Source organism: Danio rerio, chromosome 3 (assembly GCF_049306965.1).
Source record: "Danio rerio strain Tuebingen ecotype United States chromosome 3, GRCz12tu, whole genome shotgun sequence".
Classification (NCBI taxonomy): Eukaryota; Metazoa; Chordata; class Actinopteri; order Cypriniformes; family Danionidae; genus Danio; species Danio rerio.
In genome coordinates, this window is record NC_133178.1 from 5,423,562 (window position 1) to 5,437,300 (window position 13,739).

Here is a 13,739-nt window from a genome sequence, read left to right on the forward strand (position 1 = left end):
CGGCATTTGAAGTTCAAAACTAGCCTAGTGTCGTCTGCTGTAAAAAAAATTAGCATAGAGCGCCTTCTGCTGTTAAAACTAGCCTAGAGTGTCATCTGCTGTAAAAAAATTTGCATAGAGCGCCTTCTGCTGTTAAAACTAGGCTAGAGTGTCGTCTACTGCTATAAAATAGCATAAAGCACTATTTATTAAAAACTAGCATAGAGCGGCATTTGCTGTTCAAAACTAGCCTAGTGTCGTCTGCTGTAAAAAATTTGCATAGAGCGCCATCTGCTGTTAAAACTAGCCTAAAGTGCCGTCTACTGCTATAAAATAGCATAGAGCACTATTTATTAAACACTAGCATAGAGCGGCATCTGCTGTTCAAAACTAGCCTAGTGTCGTCTGCTGTAAAAAGTTAGCATAGAGCGCCATCTGCTGTTAAAACTAGCCTAGTGTCATCTGCTGTAAAAAATGAGCATAGAGCGCCTCCTGGTGTTAAAACTAGCCTAGAGTGTCGTCTACTGCTATAAAATAGCATAAAGTACTATTTATTAAAAACTAGCATAGAGCGGCATTTGCTGTTCAAAACTAGCCTAGTGTCGTCTGCTGTAAAAAAATTAGCATAGAGCGCCATCTGCTGTTAAAACTAGCCTAGAGTGTCATCTGCTGTAAAAAAAATTAGCATAGAGCGCCTTCTGCTGTTAAAACTAGCCTAGAGTGTCATCTGCTGTAAAAAATTAGCATAGAGCTGTCTGCTGACAGACCTTGAGCGCCAATTGCTGTTACATATTAGCCTAGAACACCGTCTATTGTTAAAAGCTAGCCTAAATCACTGTCTGCTGTTTAAAAGCTAGCCTAGAGCACTATTTGCTGGTTAAAACTAGCCGAAAGTTCCATTTGCTGTTAGAAACTGGCCTAAAACGCGTCTGCTAATAAAAAAGCTAGCCTAGAGAGCTGTCTGCTGTAAAAACTAGCCTAGAATGACGTTTGCTGTTTAAAAACTAGCCTAGAACGCCCTCTAGCCTAGAGCGCCATTTGTTCTTAAAAACTAGCCTAGAATGGCGTTTGCTGTTAAAAGCTAGCCTAAATCACTGTCTGCTGTTAAACACTAGCCTAAAGCGCCGTTTATTACTAAAAATTAGCATTGAGTACCGTTTGCTGTTAAAAACTAGCCTAGAGTGTCATCTGCTGTTATACACTAGCCTAGAGTGCCATTTGCTGTTAGAAACTAGCCTAGAATGAGTCTGCTAGAGCGCTGTCTGCTGTTAAAAACTAGCCTAGAGTGCTGTCTGCTGTTAAAAACTAGCCTAGAGCGCTGTCTGCTGTTTAAAACTAACCAAGAGCGCTGACTATTGTTTAAAAAATAGCCTAGAGCGCCATATGCTGTTTAAAAACTAGCCTAGAGCGCTGTCTGCTGTTTAAAACTAACCAAGAGCGCTGACTATTGTTTAAAAAATAGCCTAGAGCGCCATATGCTGTTTAAAAACTAGCCTAGAGTGCTGTCTGCTGTTAAAAACTAGCCTAGAGTGTCATTTGCTGTTAGAAACTAGCCTAGAATGAGTCTGCTAATAAAAAATAGCTAGCCTAGAGCGCTGTCTGCTGTTAAAAACTACCCTAGAGCGCTGTCTGCTGTTTAAAACTAACCAAGAGCGCTGACTATAGTTTCAAAAATAGCCTAGAGCGCCATATGCTGTTTAAAAACTAGCCTAGAGCGCTGTCTGCTGTTAAAAACTAGCCTAGAGCGCTGTCTACTGTTAAAAACTAGTCTACAGCGCTGTTTGCTGTTAAAAACTAGCATAGAGCACTGTCTGCTGTTAAAAACTTGCCTAGAGTGCCATTTGCTGTTAGAAACTAGCCTAGAATGAGTCTGCTAATAAAAAATAGCTAGCCTAGAGTGCTGTCTGCTGTTAAAAACTAGCCTAGAGCGCTGTCTGCTGTTTAAAACTAACCAAGAGCGCTGACTATTGTTTAAAAAATAGCCTAGAGCGCCATATGCTGTTTAAAAACTAGCCTAGAGCGCTGTCTGCTGTTTAAAACTAACCAAGAGCGCTGACTATTGTTTAAAAAATAGCCTAGAGCGCCATATGCTGTTTAAAAACTAGCCTAGAGTGCTGTCTGCTGTTAAAAACTAGCCTAGAGTGTCATTTGCTGTTAGAAACTAGCCTAGAATGAGTCTGCTATTAAAAAATAGCTAGCCTAGAGCGCTGTCTGCTGTTAAAAACTACCCTAGAGCGCTGTCTGCTGTTTAAAACTAACCAAGAGCGCTGACTATAGTTTCAAAAATAGCCTAGAGCGCCATATGCTGTTTAAAAACTAGCCTAGAGCGCTGTCTGCTGTTAAAAACTAGCCTAGAGCGCTGTCTACTGTTAAAAACTAGTCTACAGCGCTGTTTGCTGTTAAAAACTAGCATAGAGTGCTGTCTGCTGTTAAAAACTTGCCTAGAGTGCCATTTGCTGTTAGAAACTAGCCTAGAATGAGTCTGCTAATAAAAAATAGCTAGCCTAGAGTGCTGTCTGCTGTTAAAAACTAGCCTAGAGCGCTGTCTGTTGTTAAAAACTAGTCTACAGCGCTGTTTGCTGTTAAAAACTAGCCTAGAGCGCTGTCTGCTGTTAAAAACTAGCCTAGAGCGACGTCTGCTGTTAAAAACTAGCCTAGAACAGGATCAATGTTCATATGCTCGAGCCTGGTTTATCTATAGGTTTTTTTCCTTCACTTTTGTCAACTGGTAAAGTTTGTTCCTCCGCTGTCGCCACTGGCTTGCTTGGTTTGAGCCTTGTAGAGCTAGAGTTTCAGTTTACTATGATCTTCTATGTGAAGCTTCTTTGACACAATCTACATTGTAAAAGCGCTAGAGAAATAAAGATGAATTGAATTATCACTGAAAACAGACTCACCTGCTGTTTTTACGAGGCAGTGGAAGATCCTTTTGAGCCAAAGACGACGAGACAAGAGATGTGGAAAAAACAGAGAGAGAGAGAAAACAGAGTTTAAAATCAACACAAGATCCTATAAATGTCATTCAGCTAAACACAAAGCATCAGTAACACTTTATAAAGTTACCAAGGTCCCGTTAGTTCACTTTAACATTAACAATGAGTAGTATTTGTTAATACTGGTTAAAACAAATACATTCAAAGTGTCCTAATACTATGTTTGAGTCTCTTACAATATGTTTAAATGCTTATACAGTCAGAAAACATTGTAATTTTCTTTGAAAAGGCTTTTTATATTAGAATCATTTAGCAATTAATTCAATACGATTCATAAAACATACTTAAGCATACATTTGACTGCAATTTTTAGGTAAAATAAACACTAGGGGGCAGTATGAGGACAACAACTTTTGCTCCTTTTCACACTGATGATATTTACAGGGATATATATATCTACAAATAAAGGGTTATTTTATATTTCACCAAATAAACACCACAAAACAACCTAATATAATGCTTGAGTCTTCTACAATAGGCTTAAATGCATCTACGGTCAGATTTTCTCTGAATAGGCTTTTTATATTAGAATCATCCTGTGATGAATTCATTTGAATCAAATCAGGGCTTCAGGTCTGTTAGCCCCTCCCCCTTCCATAAGCCAGCTCTGCTCTGATTGGATAGCTGGCCAAGTCTGTTTTCATTGGTTTCAGAGACTTCATATGTCGCAGGAAGACAGGGATCATGCAAATAAGATGACTCTTTGATGAAGATGACTCTTTAAAGCAGGGGCTACCAAACTTAATCCTGGAGGGCTGGTGTCCTGCTGATTTTAGCTCCAACCCTAATCAAACACACCTGAACAACCTAATCAAGGTCTTATTAGGTATACTTGAAACATCCAGGCAGATGTGTTGAAGCAAGTTGGAGCTAAATCCTGCAGGGACTCCGGCCCTCCAGGACCGAGATTGGTGACCCCTGCTATAATGTGATTCAGAGAGACAATATCTTCAGTCATTGTGTGTTTTTATTGATTAACAACCTTGCAGAATATTAACTCTGATAGATATCAACATCTTGATACTTCTCTGACCACATTTCTAGAACTGCTCGATCGTGCAGATTCGCACTCTATAACATCAGAAAGATCCGACCCTTGTTATCTGAACATGCAGCTCAACTCCTTGTTCAAGCTCTTGTTCTCTCCAAACTGGATTACTGCAACTCTCTACTAGCTGGGCTTCCAGCTAACTCTATCAAGCCTCTTCAACTGCTCCAGAATGCAGCAGCACGAGTGGTCTTCAATGAACCTAAACGAGCACATGTCACTCCGCTGCTAGTCCGTTTGCACTGGCTGCCAGTTGCTGCTCGCATCAAATTCAAAGCTCTGATGTTTGCCTACAAAGTGACCTCTGGCCTTGCCCCTTCTTATCTGCTCTCACTTCTGCAGATGTATGTGCCCTCCAGAAACTTGCGTTCTGTGAATGAACGTCGCCTCGTGGTTCCATCCCAAAGAGGGAAGAAATCACTTACGCGAACTCTCACGCTCAATCTGCCCAGTTGGTGGAATGAACTCCCTAACTGCATCAGAACAGCAGTCACTCACTACTTTCAAGAAACGACTAAAAACTCAACTATTTAGTCTCCACTTCACTTCCTAATCTGCAATTGCCTCTCTGAATATCACACTAACTGTACCCAAAAAAAAAAAAAAATACTAATACTACTAATACTTCCCTTCTTAGACTTTACAGACCTGAAACTTGCCTATAGCACTTATTCATTGTTGCTCTTAGTTGTGAAAATTGCTTCCTTGTCCTCATTTGTAAGTCGCTTTGGATAAAAGCGTCTGCTAAATGACTAAATGTAAATGTAATGATATGCAAATAAGATATTTTCCAAAACCCATATGACCTGCTCTTTAACCAAAACTACTGTAGAACCACTTTTGTCACTTGTTAAATGCTAAAACCCGAGCTGAACTACTGAAAGTGTTGGATTTAAAGTGTGTGAACGCCACTGAGTTTGTCCTGAACAGTTTGCTCAACTGGCACCGTATTTCACGACTGGACGTGATGCAAACAAACCCATCTGTTGGGGTTCTGTGGGCAAAACAATCCCGAACAAACAAGCGAATCGCTCCAAGCACATACAGAGGGAGATACTGATGTTCCCCTTTATCATTTCTCTGGCTGCACGTCTGTGATTGAACACGCGACCGACCACATAATATCCTGTCATTTGTCTTCTCGACAGACTCTCTCTTTCTCTCTCAGAACAGATGTTCATTCAGACCCACAGAAAGTACAAGTTGAACTGATCTGAAGCTCCAAAACCAAGCATTTAACCCTGAGTCAAGACAGGCTCATTGTAAATACTTGCTTCAGCCGATGTTTTTTGTGAAAAATCACAAAAACGTCCAAAAACCTACGTTCAACTGCAGTTTGTAGGTAAAATGAACACTAGGGGGCAGTGTGAGGACAACTACTTTTGTTCCTTTTCACACTAATGATAGATAAAAAGTTCCCTAAGTAACTTATTTCAGATTCGCAAAAATGTAGTTAGCGCCCTCTAGTGGATTTGTCATCTGAAATGTGCAACGAAACGTACCCAATAGCAATGTTTTTTTACAATTCACAAAACAAAAACAAAGCCTTTAACCCTTTGATGCTGCGTTCACACCAGACGCGGCACGCGCATCAAGCGCGAGTGATTTACATGTTAAATCAATGCAAACGCGCGAATAGACATCCTGCGGCGCGATACGCACAAATGACATGGCGCGAATGACGCAAATTGCGCGTTTGACGTGCTTAACGAGCGTTTTGCGCGAATCTCTCGATTTCGAAAATCTGAACTTCCGCGTACATTCGCGTCGCGTTAACCAATCAGAAGCTTGCTCTTGTGGGGGCATGATTGTGACGTAGAACCTGTTATCGGTGTTCCAAGGGAAATCCTCCAGCCTTCACCAACAACAGTTCATCAAACTTAGCTTGGCTCGGTCAGAAGCACCGCTGAAAGCCTTCGTCATCCAGGTTAAGTTTCTGCAGGAGTTTATGAGCTCACAGAGCTGGATGCACCTCTGAAAGGATGTAGTGGACTCAGACACGACCCTAAACGTATCGACGATGTTTATCATCCTTCATAAAGCACATAAACACTGTTATTTTCTTCATAAAATCCATGTTAGCCCTTTAGCTATGAAGCTAAAGTCTTCGGGCAGACAGAAGCACTGCCCATCACGCGAATCTGCGTCTGTTCTGAAGTGAATTTGACACGCGAATGAAGCGGGGTTTGACGCGCGAATGAAGCGAGTAAACTCAAATGTTCACGCGGCTATTTACGCACGAATAGCGCAATTACGCACGTTCCGCGTCTGGTGTGAACACAGCATGAGTCAACGCAGACTCATCAATCACAAAAACGTACTTAAACATACATTTGAATGTAGTTTCTAGGTAAAATGAACGCTAGGGGCCAGTATGAGGACAACAACTTTTGTTCTTTTTCACAGTAATGATATTTACAGAGAAATAAATATATCTAAACATAAAGGATTATTTTTGTGCAGTTCTTTGCTCAACAACAAATAAACACCACAAAACAACTTAATGGTGTCTATGATTTGTATTTGAATATGTTTGCTCTGAAACTGTATTTTGGAAACTCCAGCATGTTTTCCTCAGAAACCTTAATTTCTTTTTTCGACTTAATATTAGCTCACAAGGGGGTGCATAAATTATCAAGAAATTGTCATTCTGGAAGTGGAAGTGCTGATGTGACCAAAACTTAACATCAAAATCAGCATTAACCATCTGAATTCACAGTGATTTTTCAGTGCATGCGGAATAAGACGAGCTTAAAGACACTAAGCCCCGCCCTCTAGAGATCCATGAGCCAATAAAATGCCAGTAAGCCAACAAATTCTGTCAAATGTTTTAACCGATTACATTTCATAGGAATGCATGTTATTCAACAGCAGAATTGGCTCGCCGCCGCTTTATCCAGCAAACGTCATTATCATTGAGTGGCAGACATCACTAATCAATAGAGCATTCAGATGTCCTTGGATTTATTGCTGTGCCTCGATTTACGGCATCCAGCAGAGGCATGCAGAACACAATATGGAGACGAAACCTGTTAAAACATTTTACAGCAGTACAAAATGAAAAAATATAATTTTATTACTTACACTACCTGACAAGTCTTGTAGCCTATCCAGATTTTAAGAACAACAAATAATAAGTTGACTTCTAGTTGGTCATTTGGTATCAGAAGTGGCTTATATAAAAGGCAAAGGCCTCTAGATTATGCTTATTTGACCAAACTAAAATATGATCATGCTTCGATTTTCATTATTTAGGGCAGTAAGGTCTGACTTTGCTAAGACTTGTCTGTTAAGTCTAGGAAAGAAGAAGGTGAAAAGAAGGTGAATTCATCTTCAATGCCTCAATCTTACCCCAGATATGCTCAATAATGTTTATGTCTGGTGACTTGGTTGGCCAATCCAGGAGCACCTTGACCTTCTTTGCTTTGAGGAACTTTGATATAGAGGCTGAAGTATGAGAAAGAGCGTCTATTTGTATTGCTTTATTTACACAACAACAACAACAAACAAAAATATATATAAAGCCAAACCCAAAATTATTCATAAGCCAAGGGAATTAATCATTTCAGGCTTGACAAACAAATAAAATAAAATGATTGATTGTTTGATTGTTTCATTAATTGATTGATTGATTGATTGATTGATTGATTGATTGATTGATTGATTGATTGATTGACGGTTGGTCAATCAATCAATCAATCAATAAATTAATCAAGAATTTAATTCATTATGATAATAATTAATTAATGCTGACAGGGAGAGAGGTTAAGAGGTTAATGATGCTACCAAAAATGCAATAAAAAAGTATAAATATATATATACACACACACACACACATATATATATGTGTGTGTGTGTGTGTGTGTGTGTGTGTGTGTGTGTGTATACACACATACATACATACATACATACATATGTATATACATATCTATATATACAGATTTATTGCGATGCAAAAATGTCACAATATGCATCGTGGCGTGATGACGATTTGATTACGATATGACGTCCGTTTTCTCTTATTAGTTGAGCTGTTTGCACGTGAGCTACGTTCCACCTGCTGTCGCACGTGAGTTCAGATTGCAGCAGCAGTAATGTTAACAGACCAAGATGTGTGGAGCTGAAATAGAGGATGACCCATCCTCTCAAAATCAGACGTCTGGCAACATTTCGGTTGTAAAGTCATTGCTTTAGACTCGTCCGCTTTTTGACACGCATACTGGGTCAACCATCCTAAGTTTTAAAGTCTTCACAGTGATTTACATACTTTGCACAGCGACATGGAAACCTTCTAATGGTGTTGAAAGAGTCACATACTGTATTTATAAGGTACAATTCACCCTAAAATATCATTCTGTCTTCATATAATGTTCCCGCATCACACATGACGTGAGCTGACCGTGAGCTGTTACTACAGAGGGCGGACTTTGATAGAGGCGCGCGTATGGTAAGCCGTTATTATATTTTGACTAGTCAAAATTATAATTCGACTAGTCAGAATGACAATTAGAGATATCTGCAATTACAATTGTACTAGTACGAAATCAGATTGGAGATATCTGCAAATATATTATGACTAGTCATATTCCTCCATTAACTTCCATTGAAAAATATTTGCAGATATCTCTAAATGAGTTTTGACAAGTCACAATTTTAATTAGAGATATCTCCAAATGAATTTAATTAAATATGAATTAAATACCTGGAAATGTGGATTTTTTTTTTTGCACACACAAAACCAAGCAAAGCCTTAAGCTCTTACTGTTAAATTCAATTGAATAGAAAGCTTATTTTTTTTGCACCTTTACTTAAATTGTTCTTTAATTTTGTCTCTGTCATTTCAATAATATTTTTAAGAAGTTTTTAAATTGTTTTATTTTCCAGAGACAGGCCTGTTTAATTTATTTTCTTAAAGAACGTTCAGTTTAACAAGTTGAAACAAAAGAAATACATAAAAAATAGTTTACTTGGTAAAATCTGCATTTCAGTTTAATTTTCAATTTTTATTCCAAATATCGGGATGCATGTCGAATCGTGAACATTATATCGTGATACACATTGTATCGTCAGCTGAGTGTATCGTTACACCCCTAATATATATATATATATATATATATATATATATATATATATATATATATATATATATATACATAATATATATATATATATACACACACACACACACACACACACACACACACACACACACACACACACAYATATATATATATATATATATATATATATATATATATATATATATATATATATATATATATATATATTTATTTATATATATTTTTTTTTTTTTATTATGAGCAGCTATAGAAAAATACATTCAGGAAAGCATTTAAGCATCAAAACCAAACATCTGAATGATCTGAAAGACCAATTGAGCTAAAAATGACCATCAGAACACATTTTTTAAAGGGAACCTATTATGCAAAAATCACTTTATAAGGGGTTTAAACACAGTTGTGTGTCAGCAGTGTGTGAATATAACCAGCTACTAATGGTAAACAGGAATTTATTGTATTTTTTATAATCAGACTTGATGAAAACAGTCTGCAGGAACACTTTGATTGACATTCTCCCTTTGTTCGTGTCATCAGAGGGGGAAAGCCCCGCCCACTAGTGACATCAAATCTCCCTCATTAACATAGAACGTCAGTTTTTTTTTTGAATCTGCCACTAGGGGACCTCCGGCAGCAAGATGAGGGGGTAGTCGAGTTTTGTTTGCGCTCTTACCATCTTTAACTGTATTGGCGCCAATTACACGAGAGTATACTTTGAAAGAGACAACTTTGTTTCGACTAAAATCCTGCATCTAAATGATTTGTATTAAAAAGGCAAGCAAAAGTGTAAAAAAAAAAAAAAAAAGACGACAAGACAGCCGCGGCTTAAACGTCCTAACATAAAGCAAGCTAGCATGTAGGCTGCCACCAACACTACAATTAACAGTTGCGCTGAGCAATCTTGGCTAAAGGACAATACACTTCTTCAGCTGGTTAAGACTGAACCGATATCCTCATATGACCAGATGGCAGAGACTATTAAAACGGAGGTGTCAAGATGTCAAGCTTTCGGTCTGAGATCGGATTTATTGTCACTGTGTTCAGAAGTCAAAACCAAAATGGATGCTCTACAACAAGAGATAGCGGGACAAATTCATAACGTTAAAACTAAGCAATCCGATACAACTGACACTATGGAGAAAATTAATCTGCCACTAGGCTGACACACAGGCATTACTAGCCCCGCCCTTTTTTTGAAAAGAGCACAATCTCATTTGCATTTAGAGCGACAGTCACCAAGGCCATGTCTACACTACGTGAAACGTAAGACGCTTCGGCACGCGTCATTTCCGCCTGACGTTTATTTTCTTTCCGGCTCTTTAAAACGTTTCGGCAAAATGTCAAGGAAAAGCACAGAGTTTTTTTAAATGGACTGACAATGAAGTGGAGTTGCTGCGTCGAGTAACACATGAATACAAAGTTGCAAAAGAAAGTGAAAATGTAGACTGGGAGACGTGCCAAAACAAATACGCCGATATACTGGACCGCTTTAAAGAACAGTATCCTGCTGATGACGCTGCTTACCCTTTACAGTAAGGACGACATCACTAAACTCATAACCACAATGAAATTAAAGTAAACGAATTAGTAACATGACTGTCACATGACAAAAAACACGTCATCGATTTCTAAAGACTCCGTTTTCACAGTCTACACTACGACACGAAAACAGCGTTTTCAAATTTATCCACTTTGGAGAGCGTTTTCAAAAAGATACGTTTTTGTTTCCTTAAAGGGCCATGAAACCCCCTTGTTTTAGCAGTTTTCACACCTCTACTTTGGAAAAAGTCAGAAAAGTGGGCGTGTCCAGCTCTGTTTAGGGGGGAGTGTCGGAGGAAGAAAAGAGGCATGGTGTGGGAGTGTCTATTTGGGCACGCTGAATTTCATGGACATCTGTAGTTGAATTATTTGCCAAATTATTAAATGGTGGACTTTAACTGCAGTTTGGCTCTTTCATTCAGGGAATTCATTCATGCCCCTCGCGACAAACGAGATATTTGATTCGAGGATCTGCTTTAAGCGTGTATTTTTCATGCAATGTTTGATTCCGCACGGCGAATGAGAGAAAAAAAACTCAGCATTTCCCGGAAACTTAGATGCACACGGCAAGTAGTGTCAGAAAGCCGCGTGTGTTATTCCGGTCACTAAATGCGGTGAAAACCCTACATGAGGTTAAAGTTTGGTTGTGGTCCTAACATGTTATGGTGCAATAGTTAACTTAGTTTGATACGAACAAACTGAATAAACAAAGAGCACTGGTCGCTCACTTACCAAATCTGTAGAGACAGGACAATCACCAGCAACTAGAGTCGCGTCTTTATTAAGAGGAGACTACAAGCGAATCCGGATCTCAGCGTTTACAGATGAGAACAGCTCTCAGGTAAACAATAATCCTCCTTAGACACGCAAGTTATTGTTGTTGAGCGTCGCGTACACTGTTAATCCACACGTGAGTCTGAGCTCTCACAGAGAGAAAATGAAAACAAAACGTAACTGCAGCAAACTATAAAAGCAACACTTCACGCTTGTTTTGCCAACACAACGTAGCGTCTCTGTCGTCTAAACACTGTGACAGTAATGAATATTAATGAAGTTGCACAATAGAGCGCGCTGATTGGTTTGAACCAAGCCTTACTCATGCATTAATGCATCACACTGTAAGACGTAATGAGACACACTCTGGCACAGACGTCCAGTCTGCACGCTGGAATACACGCTATTATGTCATGACCGTGACGCAGCTTCAAAAATTCGTTTCAAACCAGAAGTACGAAATTGCTTGAAATAACGCAAAAACAACCAATTTACACTTTTTAGTAAAATATAGGTGTCCTAATAGTGTTTTTAGCAGTGTGGGACACATATACGACTGTCAACAGCTCAAAACATGTGTTTTGGTGTTTCGTGACCCTTTAAAGCGTGTCTCAGTGTGGACGGAAGGGCAAAACGGAGACAAAAGTATGGGTTTTCAAATGAACACGCACTAGTGTGGAGATGGCCCAAAACACCACAATCAGGATCAAAGCCTAAAAGGGTCAGTTTCAGAGAGCTATAAAACATTATCTGTGGTATATTTTGTGCTGAAACTTCACACACACACACTCTAGATACATCAGAGACTTATTTTATATGTAGAAAGGGGCATAATAGGTGATATTTAAGATATTTAAGACAAACGAGGATGAACATAAAACCCATTGGGAAGTGTTGTATTTTGAGCATTATAATCGACTGCTGAAAATCCTCCTGGTCGCTGCTCTACTGTGTGTATCGTCAGCTTTATATATTGAGCGTGTGTTTCATCATGACTGTGCTGTTAATGGCGTCAATGCTCATCCTGTGGATAATCCCTCCAGAGGCTCTTAAACGCGTCTCTATGGACTGTGTTTAACGCTCACTGACTGACCCACAGCCGGATGAGCCCAGAGGTCAAACACACTGCAGATCATACACACGCCGCTGCATTGGGATTGTACACCCTGAAAAAAAAAATGGTTTATTGGATTTACTCAATTGTTTTTAAGGTAAAGGATTGCAAACTACTCATGTGGGCTGAATTTAAACAAACTAATTAACATTAAGTAATGTTCAACTTCATTTGTTTGTTTGAATTCGGCGCCTATATACAGTCGGAGTCAGATTTTATTTCTTTTGTAAATATTTCCCAAATGATGTTGAACAGATTCAGGAATTTTTCACAGTATTTCCTACAATATTTTGTCTTCTGGAGAAAGTCTTATTTGTTTTATTTCGGCTAGAAGAAAAGCAGTTTTTAATTGTTTTAATCTCATTTTAAGGTCAATATTATTATCCCCCTGACCCCCTTAAGCCATATTTGTTTTGGATTGTCTACAGAACAAACCACTGTTATACAATGACTTGCCTAATTACCATAACTTTACCCTAATTAACCTAAATAACCTTTAAATGTCACTTTAAAGTCATAATATAGATTTAAGGTCAAATTAGTATTAATGTTTTCATTGTTAATGATCAATAATTAACATTAATTGACTTTTGTCTCTGTATGACGCAGACACAGCATTGTTTAGCAATTACAGGAGATACTTAATACTCATATTTGCAGTATTCAAGTGTTTTACGCAAACTAAATGCTAAAAATTAAAGCATTTTATTAATCATTGATTCATTAATAATTTCGACAATTAAATCCCAACTAAAACAATTTTTTGTAGATTTATTGCCAATTAAAAATTTAAAGTGTCCAGCTGTCCGGCTTGACGGCTCTGTTTTCAACTCCGCCCCCACCTGCGCTCGGCTAATCTCGTTGATCACCGGCTGCAGACGTGCGTCATGTCGAACGCACCTTTTTTCGTCATGAAACCAGGAAGCAACCTACGTGTGGGCGGAGTTTGTGACATCAAACTTCACCCTTGCTGTTTCTCAATTCCAAGAACGCAGAGAACGGTCTTGCCAGGTGTCCTCGGAAGAACGAACTCAGGAGACCGCGAGGGCAGAGAACGCGTCCTTTGAGAAATGAGATGCTGTGTTCTTCCTGATGGTCACGTGACCTTCACACTTTTTAAATGTTAAACTATTTAAACATTACAACATTCATACAACCATTGTTTTCCCCCTTTTCAAAATATATAATATGCATAAAAACATTATCAATATACC

General features: G+C 38.7%; 1 protein-coding gene across 1 annotated transcript in view; it reads right to left on the bottom strand.

The window, feature by feature from the left end:
* The window catches only part of mast1b (microtubule associated serine/threonine kinase 1b), an 87,792-nt gene that overhangs the window by 53,664 nt on the left and 20,389 nt on the right, over positions 1-13,739 (bottom strand). The window contains exon 2 of the mRNA XM_009299113.5: positions 2,877-2,905. Coding sequence (XP_009297388.1) covers positions 2,877-2,905 — 29 coding nt within the window. The remainder of the gene's footprint in view (positions 1-2,876; positions 2,906-13,739) is intronic.